Source organism: Falco naumanni, chromosome 7, assembly GCF_017639655.2.
Source record: "Falco naumanni isolate bFalNau1 chromosome 7, bFalNau1.pat, whole genome shotgun sequence".
Taxonomy (NCBI): Eukaryota; Metazoa; Chordata; class Aves; order Falconiformes; family Falconidae; genus Falco; species Falco naumanni.
In genome coordinates this window covers 27287409-27314815 of record NC_054060.1, presented here as the reverse complement: position 1 = coordinate 27314815, position 27407 = coordinate 27287409, and the positions used below count along the sequence as shown (strand labels likewise).

General features: G+C 46.8%; 2 protein-coding genes across 3 annotated transcripts in view; both read left to right on the top strand.

Moving 5' to 3' along the window:
• The window catches only part of MAP4K5 (mitogen-activated protein kinase kinase kinase kinase 5), a 72531-nt gene extending 65602 nt beyond the window's left edge, over nucleotides 1–6929 (top strand). For both annotated transcript variants that reach the window (XM_040602452.1, XM_040602453.1), the window contains 3 exons: nucleotides 39–109; nucleotides 820–875; nucleotides 3590–6929. In XM_040602452.1, coding sequence (XP_040458386.1) covers nucleotides 39–109; nucleotides 820–875; nucleotides 3590–3677 — 215 coding nt within the window. In that variant the 3' untranslated portion in view covers nucleotides 3678–6929. The remainder of the gene's footprint in view (nucleotides 1–38; nucleotides 110–819; nucleotides 876–3589) is intronic.
• Nucleotides 6930–8923: 1994 nt separating this feature from the next.
• CDKL1 (cyclin dependent kinase like 1) lies at nucleotides 8924–27374 on the top strand. The gene is made up of 9 exons (XM_040602471.1): nucleotides 8924–9188; nucleotides 15061–15182; nucleotides 17498–17570; nucleotides 19868–19958; nucleotides 20884–21084; nucleotides 23933–24015; nucleotides 24535–24591; nucleotides 25226–25381; nucleotides 26328–27374. Exons 1-9 carry the CDS (start codon nucleotides 9021–9023, stop codon nucleotides 26433–26435), a joined length of 1059 nt encoding a protein of 352 aa, XP_040458405.1. The 5' UTR covers nucleotides 8924–9020; the 3' UTR covers nucleotides 26436–27374.
• The last annotated feature ends 33 nt before the right edge of the window (nucleotides 27375–27407 follow it).

Sequence of the window (27407 nt, the reverse complement as noted above, 5' to 3'; positions counted from 1 at the left end):
GCCGTGCTCTGGTCTGATGTTGTATTTCTCCTTTGCAGTGTGCCTTCAAGACAGTGTGCTGGCCTTCTGGAAACACGGCATGCAGGGCAAAAGCTTTAAGTCAGATGAAGTAAGTAATCTCCTGGTCTCTCCAGGTTTAACTTCTTCCTGTTCCTTATTTACCACTTGATTGATCCTTTGGCCCCTCCAGCTGCTTCCCTAGTGATAATGCTTGTACTCCATGTTGTCATTGCTTCAGCTTGCTGCTTGTTCTCTGACTTGCCTGCCTGTGTTGCTCTTAGTAAAGCTCACACACGTGCTTTAGCCAGCTCTGTTTCCAAGAAAGTCAGAGACTCCTGAACTGGTGCTTCACAGAGCCAGTACAGACCTGGTGTAAGCAGCGTTTGGGTTTCTTGGATCTTGGATGAAAAGCTTGAGTTGGCAGCATCTGCACTTTTTATTTTTTTTTTAAGTGTCCCTTTAAAAAAAAATTGTCCTTTTTTTCAAAAAGAACTATCCTTTTTGACGGCATCCTCTGCCTCTGAAAGCTAGTCAGTCTCTGCTGACAAAGATTTGATCAACATACTCCATCTGTGCCACCAAGACATCTAGAGTGATAAGTCTACAAGTCAAAAATTATTTAAAATGTTTTATTTCATGAAATTTAAAACTCTTTTTGCTTAGCATCAATTTATCTGGTTCAGTCCTGTAGTTTGTACTATTTGATTTTTTGCAGAGACTGCTCTCTTTTTTTAATTACTTTTTTTTTTTATTCTAACTCAGACCAATAAATTTTATTTTGCCACTGAAATGGACCTAAATGTCTCTATTTTTCTACAGGTTACCCAAGAGATATCAGATGAAACCAGGGTTTTCCGCTTACTGGGATCAGACAGGTAATCACCTTGAAGAAACATAAACCTTTTATTTTATTTAAACCAGCTTTATAGCTTCCAGCTGCAACTGGCTTCCAGCCCACCACAGACCTATCTGTAGGCATTCCTGGGGGGGAGGCAGGAATACTGTTTCTGCCTGCAATAGCCAAAAATTTAATTAGTGATTGCATCCAACATTATTACTGAGAGACCCTGTGACATCCCCCACTTCCCACTGCAGAGATGAAGTGTGAACACAGACACAAGCGTGCAGAGATACAGTGTGAGGAGATGAATGATGGGGAGAGACGAGAGCCACCTTTGGCCTGCGATAGCAGGGTGCCCAGTGCACTTCTGGAAGAGCCTGCTTCTGGCTTGGATTCTCCTGGTGAATTATCTTGGCAGCTAGTGAATTAAAAATAATCTTTGCTGCTTTGGACCTTGAGGTCTGGAAATATCAAACTAGATCACATACAGGTTTTAATACCCAGTGGTCTAAATTCCCCCATTACCTGTAACACCCAGATGGTTCCCTTCAGCTGTAGGGGCTGGGAAAGAGGTACAGCTGCCTCCAGGCTGGAAACCTTAGCACAAGCTGCCCCAGTCTCCCAGTTCAGACATGCGTGCTTGTGGTTTCTCAGATAACCAGAGTGCTAAATGTAGAAGTAGATAGTAGTAGATAGTACCGAGTCAAGAAATCAGTTTTAATCTGTGATTTTTCTGCTCCCTCATTTGGCCATCGGGAGCCTGGCTCTGACTCACTTCCTGTAGCTAATCCATGGGTTTGTGTACTTACATTCTTGGATTCCCCAGTCCAGAAAGAGAATGAGTGTGTTTTAACCCTTGGAAGAGGAGGGGTAGCCTGTGCAACAGGTGAAGTCTTTGCTTTGCGCCTGAGTTACCGAGGACCTGCTGTACATGATCACTGCAGTTGGAATTGAGGATCCTTGCCACTGCTGACTCTGAGGTCTCAAAAATGTAAACACAGTGCAACCTTTGATGATGCACACTCTGCCTTTTCTGTCAGTTATCCCCGCTGTGCAGACAGGCAGCTGTAATTTCCTTCCCTGTTATCCCAGCAGAGCAGGGGGCATTTTATTGCAAGAATGAGCTTTTGCTACAGTCCACTGCAGTACAGATGCCACATTGGTCCAGGTACATACTGTGCCACCATCAGTGAATCTATCTGGCATACTGGAATCGGTACCTTTTAAATGGGTCGTATTTCTGTGTTGGGCCAGTGAAGACAGGAGCATCCTAAACACACAAAGGGATGGGAAGCAGTGTCTCATCTGGTTTGGCTTGCACTTTTATAAAAGACGTGTATCTGAATAACGACTTAGTACAAATCACTTTTTGGGGTTGGAGATAAGGCTGAAGTCCTGCTGCTGCATCCAGTTTTGCAGAGAAGCCATTTTTCATTCTGGTCTCATTGAACTGCCAAGTCCTTTGTTTTGTATTTTTCCATCTCCGTACAAATGGAGCAGGAGTCTTTTCTACCGTTCAGGCGAATGACATGTGGCAGCACCTTTTTGGCTTGAATCACTTCACAGCTACTCAGTTGCAGAATAGAGGCTGAGGGAAAGAGGCCATTTGAAAACTTTGAGAAATGTGACATGAGAGGGGAATGTGTGCAGTGCTAACCCTGAGACAGGCTCCCTTTGAGAAATCGTAGAATCACAGAATGGTTTGCGTTGGAAGGGACCTTAAAGATCACCCATGGCCAGGCCCCCCTCCCCCCAGCCCAGGCTGCTCCCAGCCCCATCCAGCCTGGCCTTGGGCACTGCCAGGGATGGGGCACACACAGCTGCTCTGGGCAGCCTGGGCCAGCGCCTCGCCGCCCTCACGGGGAACAATTTCTTCCTCATATCTCATCTAGATCTACCCTTATATCTAATATAAATATTCAATCTAAATCTACCCTCATACCTAAATCCAACTCAGAGTTCAAGTGGCACATTTAGCTTATTTGATACATGGGTAAAAAACAAAAAGTAGACATTTAACCTTAAAAATGACAGGATATTGTCATAGGAACTGGTGCAGAGAGATGCAGGAGCTAAGCATTTGGAGGGGAGAGGGGAGGTCAAAAGCCCAACCATATCAGCTGCTGAGATGATTGTCGAGGTTCAGCATGAGACAGATGTGTAGAAGACGGTGGTCAGCGTGCCAAGCGAAGGAGAGACAGATTTTCCAGAGGAGCCTACAGGAACATGATCCAGCAGGACAAAGGCTGCAATGATCAGTGGATAAGTATTTAGAAGGGAGGAGAACTGTTTAAGTTAGTGGCTGATGCTTATTGGAAGATGTAGGAGGTATAAACATATTTGGGCTGCAGATAGGAGGGCTGCATCTCTTCACAACGTTCTGACTCTTGAGCTAACTTCCCAATAGTAGCAGAAGATATAGCTGATTGCAAGGTGGAGGATGTCAGTTTGGAAGAGGTTTGGAATACCTTGCATGTGCCTGTGTTTAAAAGGGGCAGATTCTGGTTAAGGAAGCTGCTTCGAGTCCTCTGTTCCTTGTATATCCTGCTTTAGTGTTTTTATTACAAGTGACACTGGAAAATGAGGCAACTGATTTAAAGAATAAAATACCCAAGGTATTTAGGAGAACCTCTATCCCTCCATCTGTAGAAACCTGGGAGCAACAAATTTGTTGTTCCTTGGTAGATATACCATGTGCTTTGTATTTTGCCACTAACCATTCTGGATTCTGTTTGTGTTTGCTTGCAGAGTGGTAGTGTTAGAAAGCAGGCCAACAGAAAATCCGACTGCACACAGCAATCTCTACATCTTGGCTGGACATGAAAATAGTTACTGAGCAACAGTAACCTAACGCAAGTAACGGAGTGGATTTGCCACATGAGAAATAAAGAAGCATTAAGAAACTCAGTGCAAGTGGGACTGCAACTTACTGTTTCTTTTCTTGACACCTAAATGATGTTGGTTTAGCGTGGAAATCAATACATTTTTGCAGCTGGGAACAGCTGGTTCTGTCTCTTGCCACTGTGTGGTTGGTTATATCGAGTTTGCTTAATAAAAGCTATGAGATAAATAGCCCTTTACTCATTAGTTATAGGGAAACACAGCCTTTAAAAAACGTTATGCAGTAAAGGTGCCATAAACTGTTAAATATTTTACTTCTCTTGGATCTTCCTTATATTCTGTAGATATATAGTGCTGGCTGTTTCCCTGTTTTATACTGAGTCTTATTCTTAATAAAAAAAAATTGTGTAGGAAGTGAAAGTATCTGCAAAGCTTTTTGGTTTTAAATCTGCCATTCAGTATGGCTTTGTATAATAGACTATTTAATCCTTATTTATTAATCTGCTGCTAGAATGGTGTAATGTATCTAACTTTTAGCAAAGGAAGGTTGCAGAGCAGCTTACTTTTTTTTTTTATAATTGTATAAAGATTTGATTATTCCTTTTTTCTTGTAGAGATGTAGTGCATTATTGAGGAGTATGTTACAATGTTGGTTGATCTTGTAAAAATGCAATTTTGTACAACAAAGTATTTTGTATTGATTTTCTGCCTGCAGAATTGCCATAAAAGGGATTTTCTTATTTACTAGATATAGGGTGTGTGTACACAAAATATAATAATGATACCAGACATGTTGCTACTGGGCGGGTGTGTACAATATACGTGTGTGTGTGTGTGCATGTGCACATGTGTGTTAAGTTGGCCGGCAGTGTGTATTTTTTTATATATATATATTTATATATATATAAAAATGTACAAAATATATATGCTTTATTTTCATAAATTAGGGATAAGCCTTGTGACATGAAATGGAAATTGTAGCTGGTCATCATCCTTAATGAATGAAAGTACCGTGTATCAAACTGCCCATGATGTATAGTTTATTTATACTATTCCAGAGGGGAGCTTGTAGCGCTAACTGAGCTTACGAGCTTTTTTTGCCTGTACAGCCATCCAGCTGTTGTCAGTCAGACAGTCCTTTGGAAGCGGTTACCTCCCCAGCCACGTAGTATAAATAAGCATGATAAGAACCTGTATTCTATAGTCAAGCTTTTGATCACTTTTTCCCTTTCCCTATTTTGTCACCTTGCATTTTCTTCCTCTTTTTATTTCTCCATCAAAGAGTCACATTGGTTTCTTTTGTCTTCCTCATTAATTAAAATTCTTGAGGTACCATTAAATATAAATGTAGACTGACTACAGGATAGCATCTGGTTTTACTACCTCATATTAACCTGCTAGCTTTGATGTAAGTAAACACAGTCCGTAGGCAGATACAGTAGCAGTTCATAAACATTTGAATGGAGGTGTGTTGTTTTTTTTTAATGAGATCCTACAGCATACTGCTGCCTGTTTGGTTTCTGTGATCTGCGACCCTAGGAGAGACAGGTTAGAAACTTCACACATCATTTTAATAAAGCAGTAAAGGTAAGTGTGTTACAACGGCTTGGCCTGTCTGAGGGCTCTGCTGACACAGCGGAGCCGGCATGTTTTGATCCTTACCTCGCAACCTGAGGAATGGGGCGCTGGGTTGTCTGCTGAGGCATCAGACTACATGATTCATAATTTAACATTGACGGAATTAACTTGGCACATGTGATGACTCGGTAATGTCTTTTTGTTACTAGGTACAACTGGAGTTTTATGTTGTTCTGAAGGTCTGGGAGGAAATATAGACCTGCACACAATTTAGCATTTTATCCACTTAGCATTGTCATTCAAAACTAATTCTTTTTATGAACTTGATATTTAAGTAAGTCAGGCTTGTCAGTTCTGAAACTGTGTCGAAGTTTAATACACAGTAATTGTACAGATAAAACTTAAAAGTCAGTCCACAGTGTACTAAAAATGTCTTAAGTGTGGTCAGCTGTACTTGGCTGAGCAGTATTAAAAGCAGGACATGTACTTTTTGTGTTTTAAAGAAATTGGGTTCTCTAGCACTGAAATTGCTTCTCCATAGGTGTCAGTGATTGGTGATTAACCCTCAAATGGCGTAACTCCTAGCCTCTTCTAAAACAAAACTGAAGACCAAGAGAAGCACCAGGTGTAGATGTAGAGCAAACACTCAATTTACCTCATTCACTGCAGAAGGTAATTTGGCTTCATCTTTGAAAACACTTAAAGATCTCTAAAAGACTGGAGAAATCTGTAAATAAAATAGGAATATTTATGGGGAGTAACTGGAGTAAATAACTATTAAGTCATGACACTGTCATGCAAAAATAATGAACTGACAGGTTTTTTTGAATGACATGAATGACTGGTGATTTGCTGAATCAAAAAATCTAGGAAAGTCCTCATTTAATCAAACCTCCTTTTTTAGCTGTTTAAAGCATTTCTGATGGCATATTCTGAAATGCTTGATTTGGTCTGGTTTTATAGACAGTGGCATTTTTGGCATGATCTGCAAGATACTTTTTCCTAGTGTAAAACCTCACTTACTACTCTTAGTGGAGTATAGCGCAACAGATTTGCATGTTTCATCGCTGAAGCGGCCAGTCTCGGTGACTCTGACTAGTATAATTTGTATTTGTTAGACGTTTAAGTTAGTCTGGTATTGTCTGTATCTTTGTATGTTTGTGTGACATTTCAAGCCGGGTTGAGAAAGCCTAGTGTGTGGTTTGGGATTTTATAAAGCAAAAGCTTGCTCACCCCCTCATTACTCGTTGACAGCTATCAAAGTATTAGTTATTTGATGCACAAGGTTCATGTATTCAACTTGAAAGCCTTAAAACAGGCTCTCAGTGCTCTTTGAAGTACAAACAGTATTTGAAGAGCAGCCTGTAGATTAATCTCATGATTTCCTAACCAAATTCATTATAACTGAAAAATACAGCTGTAATTGTGATGTCATCTCTTTCAAAGATGAAAGGTACAACGCATCAGTGAGCCACTCTTTCTCTGAATGAAAAGAACAAGACTGAGAGACTTTCTGAAATGTACTTTTTACCTTGTTTAGTCATTAGATTGTAACTGAGACTCTAACTGCACTTGTTCCAGTTTGTGTAACTAGGCTTTGTTCTATGTAAATTTCTGTTGCAGTTCATTTCAGTCTATGCCAAATAAACTATGCTTTATTTGATACCTAGATGTGGTGTGGTGGACTTTCTGGGAACAATACCTTATCAGACGTGTCTCGAAAGGAGTAAGCTGGTCTCCAGGTTTCATGGCGGTCGATGGGAAGGGCCTGGTCCAGGGCTAGGCACTCTCCTCAGTCCTGCAGACTGCCCGAGAGCCACACGACATCTCCCACATACAGTGGATCGGTTGGAGGAAAGGGAGGTCTGTGCATGGAGCAGAAATGAGAAATCGGAATAGTGGTGACAAACTCTTTCCAGCTTTGTGACAAGCCAGCAGTCTGCTCTGGCACAGCCCTGCTGCTGGTCGCCTCGAGTCACCACGGAACCGCTCGTGAGTTGTCTGGCTTGAAAACCAGAGGCTGGCTACCTTCTGCCCTGTTTGTCAGGCAGATGGCAAGGTGGCTGGTGGGCCCTAAAGGAGGGTTGCTTAGAATGAGAAAATGTGAATGTGAGTTATGTGACACCCCACTCTGGACACAGCTCGGCCTCAGCAGGATCTAGAGCGGTTTATACAAGCCTTGCCGTTGCACATTGGCTACCTGTGTACTGCAGGGGGTTCAGCCCTTGGTCCACCTGTACCCTGGACCTTCAGGGATGCTCTGCAGTAGAGAGAAAAGGGGGGTTGTGAATCACAGAAAGGTTTGGGTTGGAAAGGACCTTAAGACCATTCCGTTCCAACCCCCTGCCATGGGCCAGGGACACCTTCCACCGGCCCAGGTTGCTCCAAGCCCCATCTAGACTGGCCTTGGGCACTGCCAGGGACGGGGCACCCACAGCTGCTCTGGGCAGCCTGGGCCAGCGCCTTGCCGCCCTCACAGTAAAGAAATTCTTCCTCATATCTAACCTAAATCTACTTTTAGTTCAAAACTATGTGTTTTAAATGTGTCTTTGGTCAACACAAACAACCATCGGTAGATAAGTAAGTACAGATAAATGTTCCTCCTCTGCAGAAGATTGTTCCCACTGTGGGTAAATCTCAGCATCAGCCTGTGTGCATCACCTGGGGAAGCAATTTGGAGTTTGGACTGACCTGCCATTTTACTTGTCATTTGAGGAGCTTCCTCATGGTATAGTCCTTGGGCCTCTCTGAGGCAGCTCTGCAGGTCGTGGGGACAGCTTAGAAATGCTGTTAAATCTGCTCATAGTATTTGTAGGGTATTTTCATTGCAGGTCTTGATAGAGCTGGGAAAATCTCAGTGGCGGGATGGTTCTACCAAAGAACACATTTTTCACAAGAATATCCATTTTAAAGTGTGCAGAGGAAAGAACCAAAACCAGACAGCATGTGTGGCAGCTAGAACATGAGGAGACTACTCATCCCGGATGGATGTGGCTTAGGAAGAAAAAGAAATAGATCTTCTGTGCTGAGTAGAATTCACGAAGCACCCAGGAAAGGAGTAGGGAAGGAGGAGGCGTAAGATGGAGCAGAGTGTCTGCGCGGATCTCCAGAGCTGCTCCTGGAAGCAATTGCCACCAGAAAGGCCCACCCTCATCAGGGTCGGAGGAGAGGGCGGCTAAGGAGCCACGGACCTGAACGGGTGGACGAGGAGTGATAATGCCGAGGTAAGAGATGGAAACGCTCGCCAAAAGGACCCAGCTCCTGGTGGAAGCTCATCAGGTGGTTGGTGGTTGGGTACTTGACCTGTCCACGGGCAGACGTTGCAGGGCACCGCAGGGCCGGCCGGGCCCCACAGCCGCAGCAGCGCAGCCATGACTGCCCGGCACCCGCCGCCAGGGCCTCCCGCGGCCCGGGGCAGGCGTTCCCTGCGGGGAAACCGAGCGAACGGCAGAGACCCCCGGGCAAGCGGCGCGCCGGAGGGGGGTACAGCCAGAGCGGTGCCCTGGGGGAGGCGCCGGGGGGCTCGGCGCCACGAGGGGTGCCCGCGCCCCCCGCCGCCGGGTGCTGGGGTCCCCCGGGCCGCTGCTGCTGCCGCCGCCCCGGGGAGGGCGCGTCGCCTCAGCCGCCGGGCGAAGGCCGTCCCCCGCCGGGGAGACCCCCCCGGGCCCGGCCCCGGCGGAGTGAGGCGGAGGGCGGGCACGGCGGGCCGGCGCTGCGGCGCGCTGAGCCGGGGGAGCTGCGGCGGGGCGGCCCCCGCGCCATGGAGCGGTACGAGAAGCTGGGCAAGGTCGGGGAGGGCTCCTACGGCGTCGTCTTCAAGTGCCGCAACAAGGACACCGGCCAGATCGTGGCAATTAAGAAGTTCCTGGAGTCCGAGGAGGACCCGGTGATCAGGAAGATCGCCCTGCGGGAGATCCGCATGCTGAAGGTGGGCGGCGAGCGGGCACCCGGCCCTGCTGGCCCTCCGCGCCCCCCTCGCTCCGGCTCTGGGCCCGGTGGGCTCCGCCAACGGCAGCGCCCCCGCCGCGGGGCCTGCGGGCTGCCCCTCGCCACGGCAGCGCGGCCAGCAGCCCCGGGGGGCCCGACGGAGCGGCCGGGCGGGGGCGTGAGGAATGGGGGGGCGTGAGGAGAGGGCAGCTGTGCGAGGTGGGTGGGCTGAGGAGGTGGGGTGGTGTGGGGAGATGGCAGCCGTGAGGAGATGGGGAGGCGTGAGGAGATGGGGCAGGAGGGAGCGGTGCATAAAGTGCCCAAGTCAGTCGGTTTCCCAGGGAGAAGGCCGGTGCCAGTGAAAGTCCAACCCGTTTGGCCAAGGACATGCCCTGGGACAGAGGCGATCCTCAGTGGCCCAGGCTGCTGTGCTTCAGAGAGGGCTGGTGCAGGTGGGAGCCGAGACGCTGCACAGCGAGCTGCTGGTGCCTGCTGGCTCCTGGGGCAGTGGAGGAGCGTCAACGTGGTCATCGCTGTGCCCTGTACAGGGAGAGTGACCCAGGGTTGACCCAGGGTCTGTCCCCCATGGAGTCAGCAATGTCCCGGCTGGTGCAGGCACAGCTACACCCCGTGTAACAGACCGGCAGGCAGCAGCCCCCCGTGCCCAGGATTCCCCCCAGAGACGAGGGCTGTTGGAGCTGCTGTAAAGCACGTGAGCAGAAAGTGATCCTAAGTAGCACAAGGTGGGGGACAGCCATGGGGCACAGCTCTCCTAGCACTCTGCTTTATACATCTGCCCCAGCTCCTCCATAAAATGCCCTTTCTGAGCTCCTGGTTGTGAGGGGTCCGCAGTGTCAGAGCCTGATGTGCCAGTGGGATCCAGCCCCTGCCTTGAATGCAGGGGGCTGTGTAGGTTCAGAGGTGTTCACACGTGGAAGTGACTGCAGAACCGGCACCTTGTGAGCCATGGCAGCACCTTGTATTTGCTGATCCTTTCTTGACTTCTGTGGGAGAGTTCATCCTCATGTAGAAATGGGTCACACGTTCAGCCTCAGTGTTTCTTTGCCTGATGAAATAAAAGCCCAGGAACAATTTGCAGTGAGTTACACCCCGGGTCCATCAAGCATGCAGAAATGAGGAGAAACCTAGGAGAAAGAGGGAGAGGACGGGGTAAGGTTTCCTTTCCCACACCCAGCTTCTGGGCAAAGTTTTTAGAGCCAGCGATTGTACCTGTTGCTTCATGCTTAACAGACATTCACAGACTGTTGGGAGCTTGTCCTGTGTCTTTTTAAACCAGTGTATTCATTTGGTCTCCATAGCTTCCTGAGGCAGCGAGTACCATGACTTTAGGAATGTGTTGTGTGAAAAAATATTTCCTTTGTTACAAGCTTGCTGCTGGGTGATGGCGTACGGTACCCTCGGTTACGTGTTCTGAGAAGCAGAGACAGTTGCTCCCTTTTCACTTTCTCAGGGTACTCGTGATTTTATACGCCTCCATCTCTCCCATCTTCAGCTTTCTCTTTTCTGTGCAGAGGAGCCATAGCTTTAAAACACCAAGTGGATTAAACAACTATATTAACAGCATGTTAATTATATATTATAAATGCATATATATAATTATACATAATAATATACATTTTTAAGTATTGACTTCCAATAGGCCTCCTTTGTACAAGAGCTATGGTGTTCAGATTAGATAAAATGCATTCTTGTAGGCAGTCAACAACTGAGGATTTTGGAGTTAACAAAACCCTCCAGAAATCTGCAGAGAAAGATGTTCCATTTTGTTTAAAACTTCTTTCCCAAAATTCCTAATCCCTTGGTCTCTGGTTCCCAGACCTCCCTGCCTGTTGATATTTACATTGCAGCAGTTGATACTCATTGCACTCAATGTTCCCTTCCATCAAGTTAGCTTAATTTGCTTGCTGAGAATCAAGTAACTTTCAGATTTACAATCAAGTGCAAGGTTTCAGCAGGCTATAGTATTTCTGATATTTTTTTCCCCCAAATCTCTTTGTGCTATCGTCTTGTCTTTTATTGAGCATTTATATATTCTCTACCTGCTGCAAAAAGAAGCAAAGTAAGCCTGGATGCCATCCTAGAACCATCGTTTAGGAAAAAAGCGTATTTATTTTTGAGTTAGGTTTTGGGGAGAAGCAGCCTCAGTTTTTCTCCTATCTGAAGCAAAAGATGACATGTAGCTGTATCATTGTAGCAAACAATGCTGGAGATGCATTAAGATTTGAATATTAAAGAAAAGGAAATTAATCATTGCAGAAGTCACTTGTAATGCAGATGGTAAACACATCGTCCTTAAGGGTCCAAAGCCAACACCACTGTAGCTGGATCTGTGCTGAGATGCTGTTGATTTTGACAAGTGCAGACCTGCTTGACCATCTTTTCAACTTTTTCTCTGTAAATAGTAACAGTTTGTTTGTTTGTTTGTTGAGGTATTTCCTGGCTTAGGCAACAGCTAAGTGTTTGTCAAAGATGTAGTGAGATTGTGTTTCATCAGTAAAAAATGTAGGGCCTGATAAATTATCATTCTACACAGTAAATACCTTGTAGACAAAGGGCTTTTTATGGTGAGGAGCAACAGGAGGTGGGGTGGGAGAGCAGAGGCTTGAAACACCCTGCATGATCCTGATTCCATAGGAAAAGCTGGAAATACATGAAAAAAGGGTGAATTTGTGTGTAAACCCATCAGTGCCTGCTGTTTCCAGATGGGTGCTGTCTCCCCAACCTTTGCATTGAGTTTTTAGCTCTGATGTTGCAAAGACAAGAGAAAAATACAACACAAAGCTGTGTTCATATACAAACCAGAAAATAATACCTATCATCTTAGCACGGAAGCAGTTATAACTTTGGGGAAAAGCCCATGCAGGACATCTGGCCTGTATGCAGAGGGTGACACATGACCTTGTCACCCACACAGGGGGCAGGCAGGGGAAGCCCATCCCTGTACTGCCAGCAACCAGCCACCAGCAGCTTGATAGCCTTACAAACTGCTCTCTGGAACACTGCGCTGCCAGACAGGGACATTGTTAGGGTCACTGGCAGATTTACGGTGGCTTTGTGTGCATGTCTGCCTGCACAAGAGACGTTGGCCCAGTGAACCCAAAAGCCTGGAGAGCCCCAGCCATGGGGGCTGGCTGTGAGCAAGGCACGGGGAGGTGCTGTGGCAAGACTTCTCCGAGGGGACCCTCTCCAGGCCTTGCACAGGCAGGTTAACATGCTCTTGTGTGTGCAAGAGCTTGTTTGCACAGCTGCATCCCCTCGCAGCGTCCCTGGCTCAGCTAGACCTCGTGCTTCCAAGCCCAGCTTGCTCTCTCCAGAAACCCCAACTTCACACACATGTGAGGATGGCCAGGACAGACTGTCTCCTGGGCACGGCTGCTCAGTGGAAGTCCCTCCTGAAGGCTGACTCATACAACCAAACTGTAACTACCAGAAGTTTTCCAGAGATCTCAATCTATTATTGTTGATTTAACTTCCTTCTCGCTTTACAATGAGTTGGCAGTTATTTCGTCCTGACCTGCCTCTGAAAGTGGGATCTAAGCACTACAGAGATTGTCTTACTGTTCTCCTTCCCGCTGGCAGGCTTGGCCGTGCCCAGCAGTTTGCCCATGCTGGCAGGCAGATCTGCTGAGAACAGCAGAGGAGTCAGCTGCCTGTTACCCAGCGTTGTTGCTGGAGGCCCAGCGTGCTCTCGGATTATCTCTGTTATCGCTGATCTCTGAGAACATAATATGCCAACACACTAAGTGCGTGGAAAGGGAAGGATCCACTTTATGCAGTCTATCAGGAGCTGCTTGACTGGTGAGGGAAGGCAGCTGTCTGATTTTCATGGTAGACTCTGAACCGACAGACAAGGCTTTGTCTACCATGCACATGGGAAGCAGGTACTTTGCTCAATGTGAACATGCTCAACAGGAGAGGTGGCGTGGTCTGCACACAGTTCTGGGAGAATTGTCATTGCTGGGAGTTCCAGCAGTCTTGCAGGGCATCCTCTGTATCTGATCATCTTTTGTGAAGTGGATAAGGAAATTATGAGAGTGGAGATACTGCTAGATAAATACCAAGCCTGAAAGGTGTTACAAGCCTCCTCTCGTGGTTTAATGGTTTCAGTAGCAGCTGAGGATGTGCAGAGAAAGCCTGTCTGTTATGTGAGGTCAGGAGACATGGCCAGGGTAGAGAAGATTACATTGATGCAAATGTTACATACACATATGATAGCCCCTGCTGGCACTGTCGGGTACCTTGTGCTAGACAGGGCAGTCACTTGGCATACAGATACCATGCAGGACTACAGAAGTGGTCAGAAGATCTTGGTTGTAACCTAGTTGTGATCCAGATGGGTGTCAAGGTCTTTGATGCTGGCAGACGGTTTAGACAGTGTGGGCAGGACTGAAGGAGCAAGACACGTATGTGGTAAGAGACGTTGTTCGGAAAGACCAGCTCCTTGCTGCTAGTTTGCAGGACGGGAATAGCCACCTTCTGCACACTAACAGGGACCCTGTGTGTTGGCATATGGGCTCAGTATCGTTTGGGTTCAGTGTAACGTCCCCCAGAGGCAGTGAGCTCCCTGGAAGGTCTCTCTTTGCAAGGAGCTTTTACAGTGACATGCCTGAATAAAATTACATTTTCCAAAGGATCCCATAGAGTGCCCATTGGAGCACTGAAATGACCCCTGGCCATGTCCCTCCTACTTGTGATAGGCTGGCAGTGAGGTGTGGGGGTACCTGCTCTTTTACTGAAGCTCACTGGTTAACCCCAGGATTCAAGTAATGGATTTCAGTGATCCTTCACCTTGGGGTTAACTGGGTGCTTCCTCAAACAGCTGCATTCCTCAGTTGAGGCTCCCTTACAGTTTTCTGTAGTCTTGACCCTCACCTTCCTTCTCCTCTGCAGGCTTTTCCCCATGACGCAGAAGCACTTAGAAAATAGAGTTAGCCTAACTCCTAGGCAATGACCTTTACAGCCTCCTTGCTTTAAAATGTGTTTGTTCTAAAGCCTTGGTCAGGCAAAGCCTTCATGGATACAGATCCCTGCAAGCGGAGGGGATGGTGCCATGTGTCATCTGAAAAGAACTAACATTCCCGAGCTGGGTCTGGCTTTTCTTTGTTTCCTTTTCCACTGTGTTGTGCCCTTTTGTTCAAGCCCTCTCCCAGTCCTCCCCCAAAATATGGGGAGAAGAACAGGGAATGAACAGCTCCGGTAACGTCCACCCTCACCTCTTGCAAGGAGCGTTTGAATAACCGTGCTGTGCTCAGGCTTTATGTGTGGTAAGAAGCTGTCTGAGCTCTGCAGGAGAGGAACCCCTGGTACGAGCCCGTGAAGTGGATTGAGAGGAAGAGGAAGAAGCAGCAGCAGTAAAGATTATTGCCAGATGGGTGAATTCAGATGAGCTGGTGATGCTGAGACTACATGCTTTACCTATGCGTATCGGGGGAGCTCTTGGTTTCTCCTAAATGTTCACATAAGAGCCTGCTACAGGCTCTTACCGTGTGTGATTTCCCAAGCTGTTTTCCAGGGAGAGCTGCTTTTTATTGTGGTGCAGTCAGAGGCTGGATACGTACAATGAAAGGCGCTGCCGGAATAGCTGCGGGCACCATGATGAATTCTTTATCTATGAGCATCTTTTCTAAGAGGCACTTGCTGAAGCCAAGCTGACTTGCTCCCCATGGTCAGTTCCTAAAATAACTACGCCACAGGCTGAGCTGTAGCTGAGCTGCTTCTTCACGTCATGCGGTGCTTGTATTAAAGGTTTTGGCTTAAGGAACTGAGACCCTTGTGGGCAACAGCACTGTCCCCCCTACCTTCACCCCACTCCCCTGTGCAGTAACTAACAGTTCATCCACTGTGTGTTACAGCAACTGAAACACCCCAACCTGGTGAACCTGCTGGAAGTGTTCAGGAGGAAACGGAAACTGCATCTGGTCTTCGAATACTGTGACCACACAGTTCTTCATGAGCTGGACAAGCACCCCCAGGGGTGAGTGGCCTGTCTTTTGCTGGGAGCTTTGAGCAAAGGAGTCAGGGAGTGTCCATGTCGTTGCTGCTCTGCAGTGTTTTCAGAGGAATTTCATTAATTACAGGATAGGTTTCTCAGCCCAGTGCCCAGGACTTGCTGTTACTGTGGTTTTAGCAGCGACCTCCAAAAGAATTGCGTATGAGCCCATGTGTGCTCCAGCACAGTGCTACTCACCAAGGAGACTGGAAGGCTGAGCCTGAGCGTTTGGGTGATCTTTGGCTGGTTTGACAGCAGCAAATCCAAGCGGCTTGGGATCATCTTGTGTCTCCCTGCAAAGAGGTTAGAACTGCTGGGTGAGCTGGACAGGTGGGCTAGGGGCATGCAGCGCTCCTTCCTGCTGCTCCCCCGGTGTGTGCAGACCCCCCATGGCTGTGCAGACCCAGGCTGGGGCACTGGGGCATGTCATTGAGCACCCAAATGTCTGCAGTGATGTCAGTGATGATCTGTATGACTGACCAGTGGCTTCTAGCCACACTGCAGTGCTAAGGAACATGTGCTGGTTGGCAGGAGTTACTGGGAGTTGTGCCTGCACAGCCTCAGTGAACTCCCAGGTCAGATGCCCTCTTCTTTAAACAGGCGCTTGCACAAAGTGTGAGCTACACCTGCAGAAGGAACATTCTCCAGGACAGGGTTTGTTCTTTTGACACATTATAAATGACACTCCCACTAAATACATTGTCCTTAATTTTTCACAGTGACTTGGTGCTGTGGAAATGCTAAGCAGAAGTTCATAAATCATTTTACAGGCCTGGAGCTAAATGAATTGCCTGCAGGAGACTAATTGGGGGTTGAGTAAACAAGAACCTGTTATTCTCTTTCTCCCTGACCTGGAGCTCTAGGAAAATGGAGCATGCTGATAGCAAATGGTTTTGTGAGCTGGTAAGCAGCTTTCATCCCAGTTTGAACCTATTCACCTGGAATCTGAAGAGAGGATGGATAACCCTCATTGAAGAAAATACTTCACATTTGCTTTCTATTCATCAGAACAGTCCCAGTGTGAACAAACATGTCATGCCTGGTTGCATACTTTGCTTTTGATCTTCGCTACCGCAGGTAGTCTTTCGTGGTCAGGATTAAGGTGGGTGGGCACACACCTCTTTGCAGACCAACTTCATCCCTTTGTCAGGCTGTCAGTGCAGCACTGTCATCATTCTAGGATGTTTCTGCAAGGCAGCTAGCACTGCAACAGCAGTGTCAGCACAAGACCTTCAGTGCTGACAGCAGAAGGTGCCTTCAAGAAAAGCCAGGCTTCCTGCATATTGTTTTAGTTTAGTCTTTATGGGGTTTTTTCTTTATGATGAATCAGAAGGTTTTCAGCATTAAGCACAGGAAATAAAATTGTATTTGAGCTTGAAAGTGCCAAGATTGTCGCCTCTGCCTTTCCTGGAGTTGTTGAAGACAGTCACACACAGCCAAGGAAGTTTAAGAACTCTTGCACAGTGACTGAAGGAGAGGAGAGGAGGGTGGATCTTTAACAGAGCTTTTCTTTCTCTGAAGTGTTTGCCAGACGTTGGAGGGGAGAGGAGATGCAAACCAAAGTAGAGCTTTATACTCTTGTAGGAATGTCCTTCCCTGTCCCATTTTGGTCAGCTCTCCACTCTGGACAATCAATGACATGACAGCATTTCAAGTCACGCATCTATACCATGGACGCTCCACCTCATCTCTGAGCAGCTGCAGAGGCAGATATGCTTGCTGGCATTTCAGGAGGATTGCCGGGAATTGTGGACACTAAGCACAGCCACAAGACAGGGTTTGACACAGACTTGCACGCACTGATGTGTGGTCACCAGTTGGCAGGCCTCGTGCTGGCTGTGACTGAGTGGTACCAGACACTGGCATGCTCTTAGCTGCCGTAAATCCTTCTATCTCATTGCACTGACTGGATTTGGAAATGGTGTTGATGTTCCTGTTGATGGTCCTGTGATGTTTGAAGGGTAACCTCACAGGAGAGCACTGCTTTGTGCAGAGAGAGCTCAGCCTCAGCTCTGAAGCATGGGAAGAGGCACCAACAGGCTCCACCATCAGCACTCCAGCATGACTGGTTCCCTGCAGTGGAAGGTCAACGAATTGAGGGTTATTACATATTTCTTGTAACTTATTTATAGCCAGAAAATGCACCTAGTGTTTTTCCTCTGAGTTTTCTGGCTTGGTCCCTGATGGTTTTCTTAGACATCCCTGTACGATGTTAGCACTCAAAGGCCTCCTCTTCCTTTTTCCTGTAATAGTGAAGTTATTTTTAATTACCAAAATAAAAATGTGCTTTTTTCAAACAGGGTGCCGGAGCATCTAGTGAAGAGCATAACCTGGCAGACCCTCCAAGCTGTGAACTTCTGCCATAAACACAATGTAAGTGCCCTAAACAGCACTAACAATTGCTGTAACGTGGTCTTGGAGGAGGTTGAGATTCTGTTGCTCTTTACAGAGCTTTCATGGCACAAAGTCAGATGAAATTTCAGTTTTTCAACAGGAAACAGCTAAAATATTAGTGTGTACCCACAACAGCTGCATTTGCTATCACACAGGTCCCTTGGGTTTGCTGTCAAGGAATGATTTGCATTAATGACCTGAGACAAGCTTCCAGGCTGAACAGGAATACATCCTTGTGCATTCCCTGTGCCATGCGTTACAACTGACATTTGGAAAATGCTTAAGGTCTCATCATCTGAGACCTGAGCAAACTGCTCCTGGTTTCACAGGAAGTCCTTTTGTTGACAGTCGTAGGCTTTGAATCAGGACACCAGTTAAAAGGTTTCAAAAATTAGATACAGTAAACCGGTTTTACAACCCCTCCTCTGCTTACTGGGGGGAGATGTGTGGTGCATGCGTGACAAGTATTTTGTAGAAAGCAGTGGGGATGCTTTAAGAAGCAGAGAAGGAAAGGAGCATTTTGGAGAAGTTCTTCAGGCAAACTTTGCTGTGATTGTCTTTGGTTTTGTTCATCTGCCAATGTTTGAGATTTAAGAGTCGGGCAGGAGATCGCTCTGCAATGAGTGTTTTGTCTTTTTTGGGAGAATTACGTCCAGTTGAGCTGCAGGAACTTGGCCATAGGTCTGTCCTGCTTTTTTTTGCCTTTTTTTTCTGTTCCCCCATTCAGTCTGAAAGATTTAATGAAGTTTTAAAACAGAGGGAACAATGAGATGCTGCAGTCTGACCTGCTGTAGATCACAGGTAATGAGGTTTTATGCAGCTGCCCTTTAGAACTCCATGACACTGTTTAACAAGCAACATTTCAGTCCTCAAGAGAAGGCACAATAATTTACCACCAGCTTAACTAGGAAAAGTCCTGGTGTTTGTGATGAGGTGATGGTAGGGGGGACACAATGTGAGCTAGACGCTGGTGATTTCAGTAGAGCACACCTTTCATACACACGTAGAAGAAATGAAAGTCTTTGCTAGTTTGATCAGCAGAAACTCTTTGCCAAGCCCAAATTCAATTCCTGAGAACCTTCAGGAAGCAAGGTCACCTCCCAAGAACCACAGAATTACTGTTGTTGGAAGGGACCTTTGGAGATCATCTAGTCCAGCCCTCCTCCTCGAACTGGGTCAGCTAGAGCAGGCTGCTCAGAAACTTTTCCAGTCAAGGTTTGAGTATCTCTGAGGATGGAGTCTCCACAGGCTCTGGACAAGCTGTTTGGGTGTTTGGCCACCCTCACAGTAAAAAAAAAAACAAAAAAAAAAAAAAAAAAAGAAAAGCTTATGTTTAAATGGAGTTTCCTGTGTGTTCAGTTTCTGCCCATTGCTTCTCATCCTTTCACTGGGCAGCAGTGAGGAGAGCCTGGCTTGGTCTTCTTCACTTCTTCCCATCAGGTATTTATGCACATTGATAAGATCCTGCCTGAGCCTTCTCTTCTCCAGGTTGAATGATGGTCCCAGCTGCCTCATCCTCTCCTTGGATGTCAGATACCCCAATCCCTTATCATTGTAGCGGCCCTTCACCAGAGTCACTCCAGTATGCCTATGTCTTTCCTCTACTGAGGATCCCAAAGGTGGACACACAACTCCTGCTGTGCCTCACCTGTGCTGAGTAGAGGGAATACCAGGCATGCTCTGGCATCTACAAGGATAGATAAAGTCCCACATCTAAACCGTAGCATTCATCTAATCTGTGAGCTCTGCCAGCAAAATAATTTGCTTGTCTACTAGCTTATCAGTAAACAGTTCATGGACTTTGTCCAGGAACTGATCCCAGAGGACCCACGCACTTCTCATTAGGATCTCCCCACATATTTGCAAAACTGAGTCCTTTTTCAGGAGTGTGTTGGACATCGCTGTATCAAGTGAGTTGCATTTGCAGAGTGCCAGGTTAACAAAGGTCTTTGCTATGCAAACCTCGCTCCTCCTGCTAGCAGGTTCCCAGCTGGTTCTGGGGAGCTGACTCGGCGTTGTCCAAGTCATACAGAGCTATGCAGCTGAAGCTGGGAGCCTGTACAGTGACTCGTCCCAAAGGTGGGGTGCGGGCAGGGTGATTGTCCAGCCCAGCAGGATGTGGCTTTAGCTGCTGTTAAGAAATCCTTTCATCTTCTCTTTCAGCAGAAATTACTGCCTGGCACAATGTGCAAGGGGTATGTGGCTGAATTAAGAGGTTCTTTATCTGAAGGCTAGGTTAAATACTTGCTTCTAACCTTGGTTTTTTCTGTTTCCAGTGCATCCACCGAGATGTAAAGCCAGAAAACATCCTGATAACAAAGCACTCAGTCATCAAACTTTGTGACTTCGGGTTTGCTCGTATACTGAGTGAGTGCCGACTCTCTGCTTAGACCAGGGGTCCTCAAACTTTTTAAACAGGGGGCTGGTGCGCAGATGAAGTGGCAGGCAGCCATCTGCGGCTGCTTGGTTTCCCCCCGCAACCCCCGGCGGGGGTGGGGTGTTTCTGTAAATACCAGGGCCAGATTGAGGACCCTGGGGGCCGTATCCAGCCCGCGGGCTGTAGTTTGAGGACCCCTGGCTTAGACTGTTAACACTTGAAAGCTCTAATGAAGTGTAGGATCAGGCTTTCAAACACCCAAAAAACCCACACACACATGTCCTTCATGCACGTGTAGTCATCCTAAATAAAGGCTGGAGAAGCTCTGCTAAAGGCTGGGCAGAGTTCCCCAAACCAGCCTCAAGGGAGCTAGCCCAGACACCAGGATGCCAAGTGCCCCGTAACTAACTCCATCTGAGCTCCCTTCTGGTGCTGCTGGCACTGGTAGATGGAAGCCAGCCTTGGGCATCTCGGAGCTTCCCGGACATTGCTTATGCAATGCTGGAGACACAGCTGGAGTTCCCTGGCAGGAGGAGCCCCTCTGGCAGAAGGTGCTGTCTCTGCAAACGATGGCTTCACATTTTCCATTGTAAATAAACCCCCTAATTTGTTGGGGTTTTTTTTTTTAGCTCTTGTTCAGACAAATCATGTGGGCTTTGAGAACTGACCACTGGCTGGTGCAGAGCCCTGCTGTGCTGCTCTGCATATTTTCATTTGGAGAAAAATATGCTCTTGATTTTTGTCAAATCTTGTTTCCAAAGTTGGGTTCTGCTAGTGGCCAGTGACTCATCCTGTTCCTGTAGCTTTTGCCTGCCCAGGAGGTGCCCCAGCATGTGTAAAAACTGACGGCAGCCTGTCTGCATCGTTCTGATCCCACATTCCTGTTTGTTTCTCTCCTTTCTGACCCCAACCTAGCTGGTCCAAGTGATTATTACACAGACTACGTGGCTACCAGGTGGTACCGCTCTCCAGAGTTACTTGTGGGAGACACACAGTACGGCCCTCCCGTGGACGTGTGGGCGATAGGCTGTGTCTTTGCAGAGCTGCTCTCTGGGGCTCCGCTGTGGCCTGGCAAGTCTGATGTCGACCAGCTGTACCTCATCCGGAGAACCCTTGGTAAGTGTCCCCTCTGCACTGGTCAGAACCCCGGCCTTCCTGGTGCCTGTGGCAGGACTAGAGCTTGCCTAGGAGGACTTCCCTCTGTGGTGGGAGTCAGGGTTAGCCAGGAGGTGAATTTACCCAGTGGATCTCTTCCTTTAGTAGGTGCTGGCTTATTTGAGGTGTTGCTGTCCTTAAAAGGGAGCTGGGTTTTCCTGGCATGACTTAAACATGCACATCTATTATTCTTTAAAGAACCATTTCACGTTATTCCACGTACGTTCAGGGAAGAGTTGAGTCACCATCCCTGGAGCTATTTAAAAGACTTGTAGATGTGGAGCTCAGGGACACAGTTTAACAGTGGCCTTGGCCTTGGATTAACAGTTGGACTCGGTGATCTTAAAGGTCTTTTCCAACCTGAACGATTCTCTGATTCTGTCTTGTTAGGAGGTTGTGTAGTTGGAGTAACAGATGTTGCTGCAGGTCCTGGCACGATCTGGGGAAACAAAGTTGGCATCCATGTAGGTGGTGACTGTTCTTTAGAAAAAGATCTGTGGGGCAGAATTGGTTTCAGCTTGTATGAGCCAGCAGTGCCAGGCTGCAGCTAAAAGGCTTGCAACAGACCAGCCTGTGTAAGCAGGATCTGTGCTGCAAACTGCCTGAAACCATCCTTCCACTCCCTTTAGCAGCAGTGGCCTCTGGGAAGCTGTGTCTAGTGCTGGGCAGTTTAAGAAAGATGAACGATGTGTTAGGTGACCACCAGATGCCCCTCCTGGTCCTTTGGGGTGGCTCAGTGACTGCTGGCATGTGGGGAGCACCAGGCCGGCACCACAGGAGGCAGAGAAACACCTGCCTCTGCTGCTGGCCTTTCCACATCTGCAGCTGTCTCTACACAGATGGAAAAACAGGGTGTCTGTATCAAAACGGACTGGGAATGTTTTGCATAAAGGTCTGAAAGATCCAGGTATTTTTCAGGGTTTGGTACCAAGCAAAGTGGTCCCTGCCTCTGGATAACAAATGGTTGGATTTAGTTTATCACAGCTTTGGAGGTCTTGTAAACGTTGCCGGTGTCTGTTGATGGCTGTGTGCTCAGGAAAGAGTATGTGAACTGATGTTTGTCTGTTCCAGTTGTCTTTATTCACCAAGGAATTTTAGGAGCCACTCTGGAATTGGAACAGAGGTTAAATAAAAGAGCCATTACCCACATAACACTTAAATTAGTCCAGTCTCATTGCTTCTATTTGATCTTGGTGTGTAACGTCTGATTTCTGGGGTGGAAAGGAACAACCCCTCACTTTTAATTGAAATTTGCTGTAATGAACTGAGAAGTGTAATTTTTACTGAGCAGTTTATAAAACTATAAAGGTAACTAATGGCTTTGAACAGATGAGCTCCTTAGCTAGAAAAATAGTTCAATGTTGATTACTTCATCCTCCAGAATACATTTATGCCGGTGTTAGGTAAGTTATAGTTTATTTTTAATGATAGGTTTCAGCCAGAAAAAATTCCCTTTTGATCCAGGTGATGGACTGAGACAGCCTTTACCGAGAAAAGCTCTTTGGTCAAAGCTGTGTAGTTATGGTAGATTGGCTATTGTACTGTCTCTTCTGTGATGGATTTGATTTTTAACATTTTGCTTGCTCCAAACTTCTCTAAGCTGCAAAAAAGGGGCCATGAAGCTGCACTGAGGAAAAAGTACAGCATGTTCCTGTTGGTGGTGCATTTCAGCTCTGTTCTGTACAGTATCTTCAGGAGTGTACAAAAAATCTCACTCAGTATGAGTTAAATTTGAATGAGGCTGGAACACTTGTGGTTAGCCTGTCCCCCTCCAGCAGTCAGAGAAGACACGACTGTTTATGCAGCCAGGCTGCCTCTTGGGAACCCTTTTCCTTTGAAAATGCTGAAACACAGGGTTAGTGGAGAGCAGGCCAGCAGAGTCCTGCTCACCCTCCCTCTGAGAGAGCATGCCAACAAAGCGTGCCCACGCTGCTGTGCAGCCACCTCCAAAACAAACAGCAGCTCCTGCCAGTTACTCATCAGAGGCCAGGGCTGGTCCATGTCTGATGTGAGCAGGGGAGCGCGTTTGCTGCTCTGATCTTGCTTAACGCTTTGGGAAGGATCCCTGGCTGAGGCTCAGTGCTGTGGCATGGCTGGAGTTCCAGGTCCTGGTAGGTGTTTGCACAGCACCCTCTAGCTATGATGCTGAGGCACGTTCCCCGGCTCACCGACACACGGATCCCGAGATGGGCCCGCGCTCAGCAGAGTTACAAGTGCTGGCACACAGCAGACACATTTGTGCAACTTCGTGCCTTGCCCACCTCAGTCCCTGGTGTTCTGCCAAGGGGTCTTTTTGCTAATGCAAATCCAAATTTGCAGTTGCCCAAATAGTGCAACGACAGGATCTAGGCATTTGGCACAGGGGGATACATAGAAATATGTATTTTACAAGGCCCCCAGCTATAGCAGCCACGGTTCTTAAAAGCCAGTTTGCTGCACAGCACAGAAACTCAAGAGTCTAGAAGATGCACAGTAGCTGGGTACTCCTGCTCCAAAAACTGCACCCACCAGCTGGATTTCTTTGAGCTATTTACAGCACGAGGCCCTGGGCAGTTGTGACTGCAGGCAGTTGGAGCTGTGTGGCCTGGCCTCTCACTCAGCAGTCACACAGCTGTGGGATCACTGATGTCCCAGGCGGATGTTAGTTTTCACAAAAGAATGTTGCGTCGGCTGGCTTGCTGGCACTCCATCTCTTTAGATGTTCTCTCAGATGGTGTCGGCCTTGTCAGAGGATATAAACTTGTTCAATGCAGGCACTGTAAAAACAGCACATTAATCTGACTTTATTTTTTTTTATTCTTGATCAAAGGGGATCTTATTCCCAGGCACCAGCAAGTGTTCAGCACCAACCAGTTCTTCAGTGGGGTAAGAATTCCGGACCCAGAGAGCATGGTAAGAACTCCCTCCACCCGCACTTCCCTTGAGCCTAACACTAACCAGCAATCTCTCTGCAGTGATAGGGAGACTGGTGTTCGCACAGAGAAATGTTCCTGCTGGTTTTCACCCAGTGCTGTCTGCTTTGGAAGTAGAGCTGGAAAAGCCTCGCTTGCTCAGCTTGACCAGTCCTTTGCGGGGCAGCATTTTTTCCCTGACCAAAAGCTTTTCCCTCTACTTTGCCAGTGTACACTAGAATATTATCTGGAGGTGGCTGAGCCCCTCTCATGGTGTTTTAGCTGATACCCTCTGTAAAAGAGTCAAACACGTGCTTCATCTCCTGTGCTTCTGGTGGCACAATGGCCAGTCTGCCCATCCTCAGTAACGCCAGGCAGCTCTTCCCTAAGAAATGACGTGCCAGATGATGCATTTTGTGATGTGAGGTACAGGTCATGTTGCTATGGAAAGCTGATTCTCTGTACCCCAATGAATGAAAGCTTACTAATATGAATACTTGCTGGTTTTTTTTCCCTCCAGGAACCGTTAGAAATGAAATTCCCTAATATTTCATACTCTGCTTTAGCTCTCATGAAGGTAAGAAAACTGCAGCTAGTGGAGGAGCTCTGCAGTGAGACTTAGCAAACACAGTCAGTTTTGCTTATCAGCTGGTAAACGGTTTGAGAGTTGGCTACTGAATTATCAGAGATTCATTGAAAAATACAGCTGGAGAGGATTTGGAGAGGACTTTTAATGCACTCCTCTCTAACCCATTCATTTTTACCATGGAGGTGGAAAACTTATTATTCCCTTACTAAGATGCAGTGCATAGAAACTGTGAGGATGGAGACATTAACGCTGTGGAGAGCACTAGCTACACTGAACACTGGAACAGCATGGCTTAAGACATGGTTTGCCATGGTTTAAGACAGTTGTTCTAGTTCGAATACAAGCTGTGGTCTTAACTGGTATTTGAGGCTTGATGGTTTGCTCCACCATACAGTTGTAACTGAACCTCTAGCTGCCATTTCTATCACTGCCTTGTGGCAACTGTTCATCCTTGGCTGCTTTGCAAGCTTCATGCTGACTCTGAAAAGCCAATCTTGAAATCTACTTTAAAAAAATTACCACCCGTATCTGTGCGAATATGCATTGGCTATGGCAAGTAGCTGGAGTTGTGCAGACCTGTTTGTGAGTGTTTTGTGTGATCCTTTACTTCATCTTTTCTAAGGGTTGCCTGTGTATGGACCCTGCGGAGCGGCAGACATGTGAGCAGCTGCTGCAGCATCCCTATTTTGACAGCATTAGGGAGGTGGTGGATCTGGGGAAAGAACATGAAAAAACAGCTCGGAAACCCGCCAGGCTGACTCGGAAGCACATGCCAGGGGTAAGGTTTTCATAGCGGTAGTTACCGTACTGTGCCGAGGGAAGGGACTGGTTCTCTGTGTGTAGCTCCCAGGAGGTAGGCTCATGCTGGCAGCTAATGGCGAGAGGCAGCTCCAGTGCAGGATCGATATTCATTTTGGCCTGAGGAGAAAACGAACCTCCTGGCTAAAGAGCAACTCGGTAGAAACAGTTCTGCACTGCAGCTCCATCGAGTCACTGTGGATAAGCAGCACAGTGATGTGAAAGATCAGGTTTATCCAGGATTGTCTGTTCCTGACACAGGATAGCTGAACAAACTGGATGGGCTTGCATGGCTGGTTTAATTTGGAGTTCTTTGGGATCTTTCTGGTGCTTTTGAAACCCAAATTATGGAGATGGCAAAAGTGCCCAGTTCCATTTGTAACTGCTGATGGGATGTGATCCCTTACTTGGTTCCAGATGTTACACAATGCCCTGGGTGTTTCTGCAGCTGGAGTTGCCAAGCAAATGTCTCTCCCTGTCGCTTCAGTCTTTCCAGACGCCAGCCCAAGTCTCCAAATCCAGCCTCATGATGAAAGTCAGTCAGCAGTTCTTTCTTCCTGTGAGCCACATTCCCCATGACAGCTGTAACACTGAACTGGTAACGTGCAGGGAAGTTGGAGGTGTAGGATGGAGAACTGCTACAGCGTATAAATTCCTGGATCAGACTGACTCGCCTTTTCCATTTCTGTGACATAGGCTATAACAGCAGGTGGTTTTTTTTCTTGCCCTGGATGACTGGAAGAAATACCTGCAATGAGCTGTTCTGGTTGCAGTCTAGTTGCAGAACCCCAGATCCCCGACTCTTAGTTAGAAAAAGTACAGGATTACAGTATGAATAGTTTTATAGTTTATATCCCATTTGAAAAATCAAATGTATGTTTTAGTCTCATTTCATACAAATACAAACTATGTAACTTTCCGTTTAGTTACAGTACCTGCCTCAGTTAACCAGTAGCAATGTTCTACCAGCTTTGGACAGCAAGAAGCACTGCTGCAAAACAAGGAAATCGAACTACCATTTCCCTAACATCTAACCAGATGGCAGATTAAAAACTATTTATTGTTCAAAGTTCAAGTTGTTCAGAATTTATAAAAGGAGGATATGTGGTGGAAAACAAAATTAAAACATGTTCGTCAGAAAATGGTCTATAAAGTAACATACCCTTGGTCACTAACAGAAGTGATGCACAGAGAGAATGCCAAGCTCTTGTTAGTCAGTGTTCTGCGTACAAAGGAAAATATATTTGTTTTGCTTTAATTCATGATTGTATACTGGTCCATGATTGTATACTGGGTTTGCCACTGTATACTGGTTCAGGATTACTGCAACCCAGTGTTTACCGTGTGAATTTAAAATCTCTCGCCTAGCTATCACCCGTGTTTCAGACTTGGCAGAAGAACTGCAGCCTTGCCAAATAAATCAGAGTCCCGCTGTGTCAAAACAGTAATACTGCTTCAGACTGGGACTAAGTCACTGATCCCACAAGGAATGGTAAATGTGTTGCCGATGTGAGCAGAAGACAGATGTGCTTGTGGCGCCAAGCCCAAGAGAGTACCCAACTGCTTTAAAGATACGTCTGTCTTGCATGCTGCATTTATAGATCACAAAGTATCGGCAATGACTGACTTAATGGACGGCTCGACAGGCACGGTTACCAGGAGGAGAACATATAAATGATAAAACCTGTTCTTTCTTTAGTCTCTTCAGAGCTTCTCCTGTGTGTTTCTTCCTTGCATTAGGAGGTTGTTTTTATTTGCTGTTCCTGTCAGTGGCGAAGTCACTTGCCTGTAGCTTTACAGAAATTGGTTTTGTCAAAAATAATTCATGAGTATAATTTATAACATTGGCCGGACACGGGCAGGAATTCTACCTAAGCATTTGTATTAGAATGATTCTTGGGTTGTGTGTAATCTCAGGATGTAATATTGTATTGATTTTGAATAAAACAAATGTAGCTGGTTTTATCATTTTACTGATGTGTTTGACTGTATAAAGTTTTACTGCT

What these genes read in the sequence shown, in the direction of transcription:
- CDKL1 (XM_040602471.1), top strand. Translation starts at nt 9,021, where the DNA reads ATGGAGCGGTACGAGAAGCTGGGCAAGGTCGGGGAGGGCTCCTACGGC. An exon ending in TTCCGGACCCAGAGAGCATG is followed by an intron (nt 24,016 to 24,534) that starts GTAAGAACTCCC and finishes TTTTCCCTCCAG; the next exon opens with GAACCGTTAGAAATGAAATT. An exon ending in CTCGGAAGCACATGCCAGGG is followed by an intron (nt 25,382 to 26,327) that starts GTAAGGTTTTCA and finishes CTTTCCGTTTAG; the next exon opens with TTACAGTACCTGCCTCAGTT.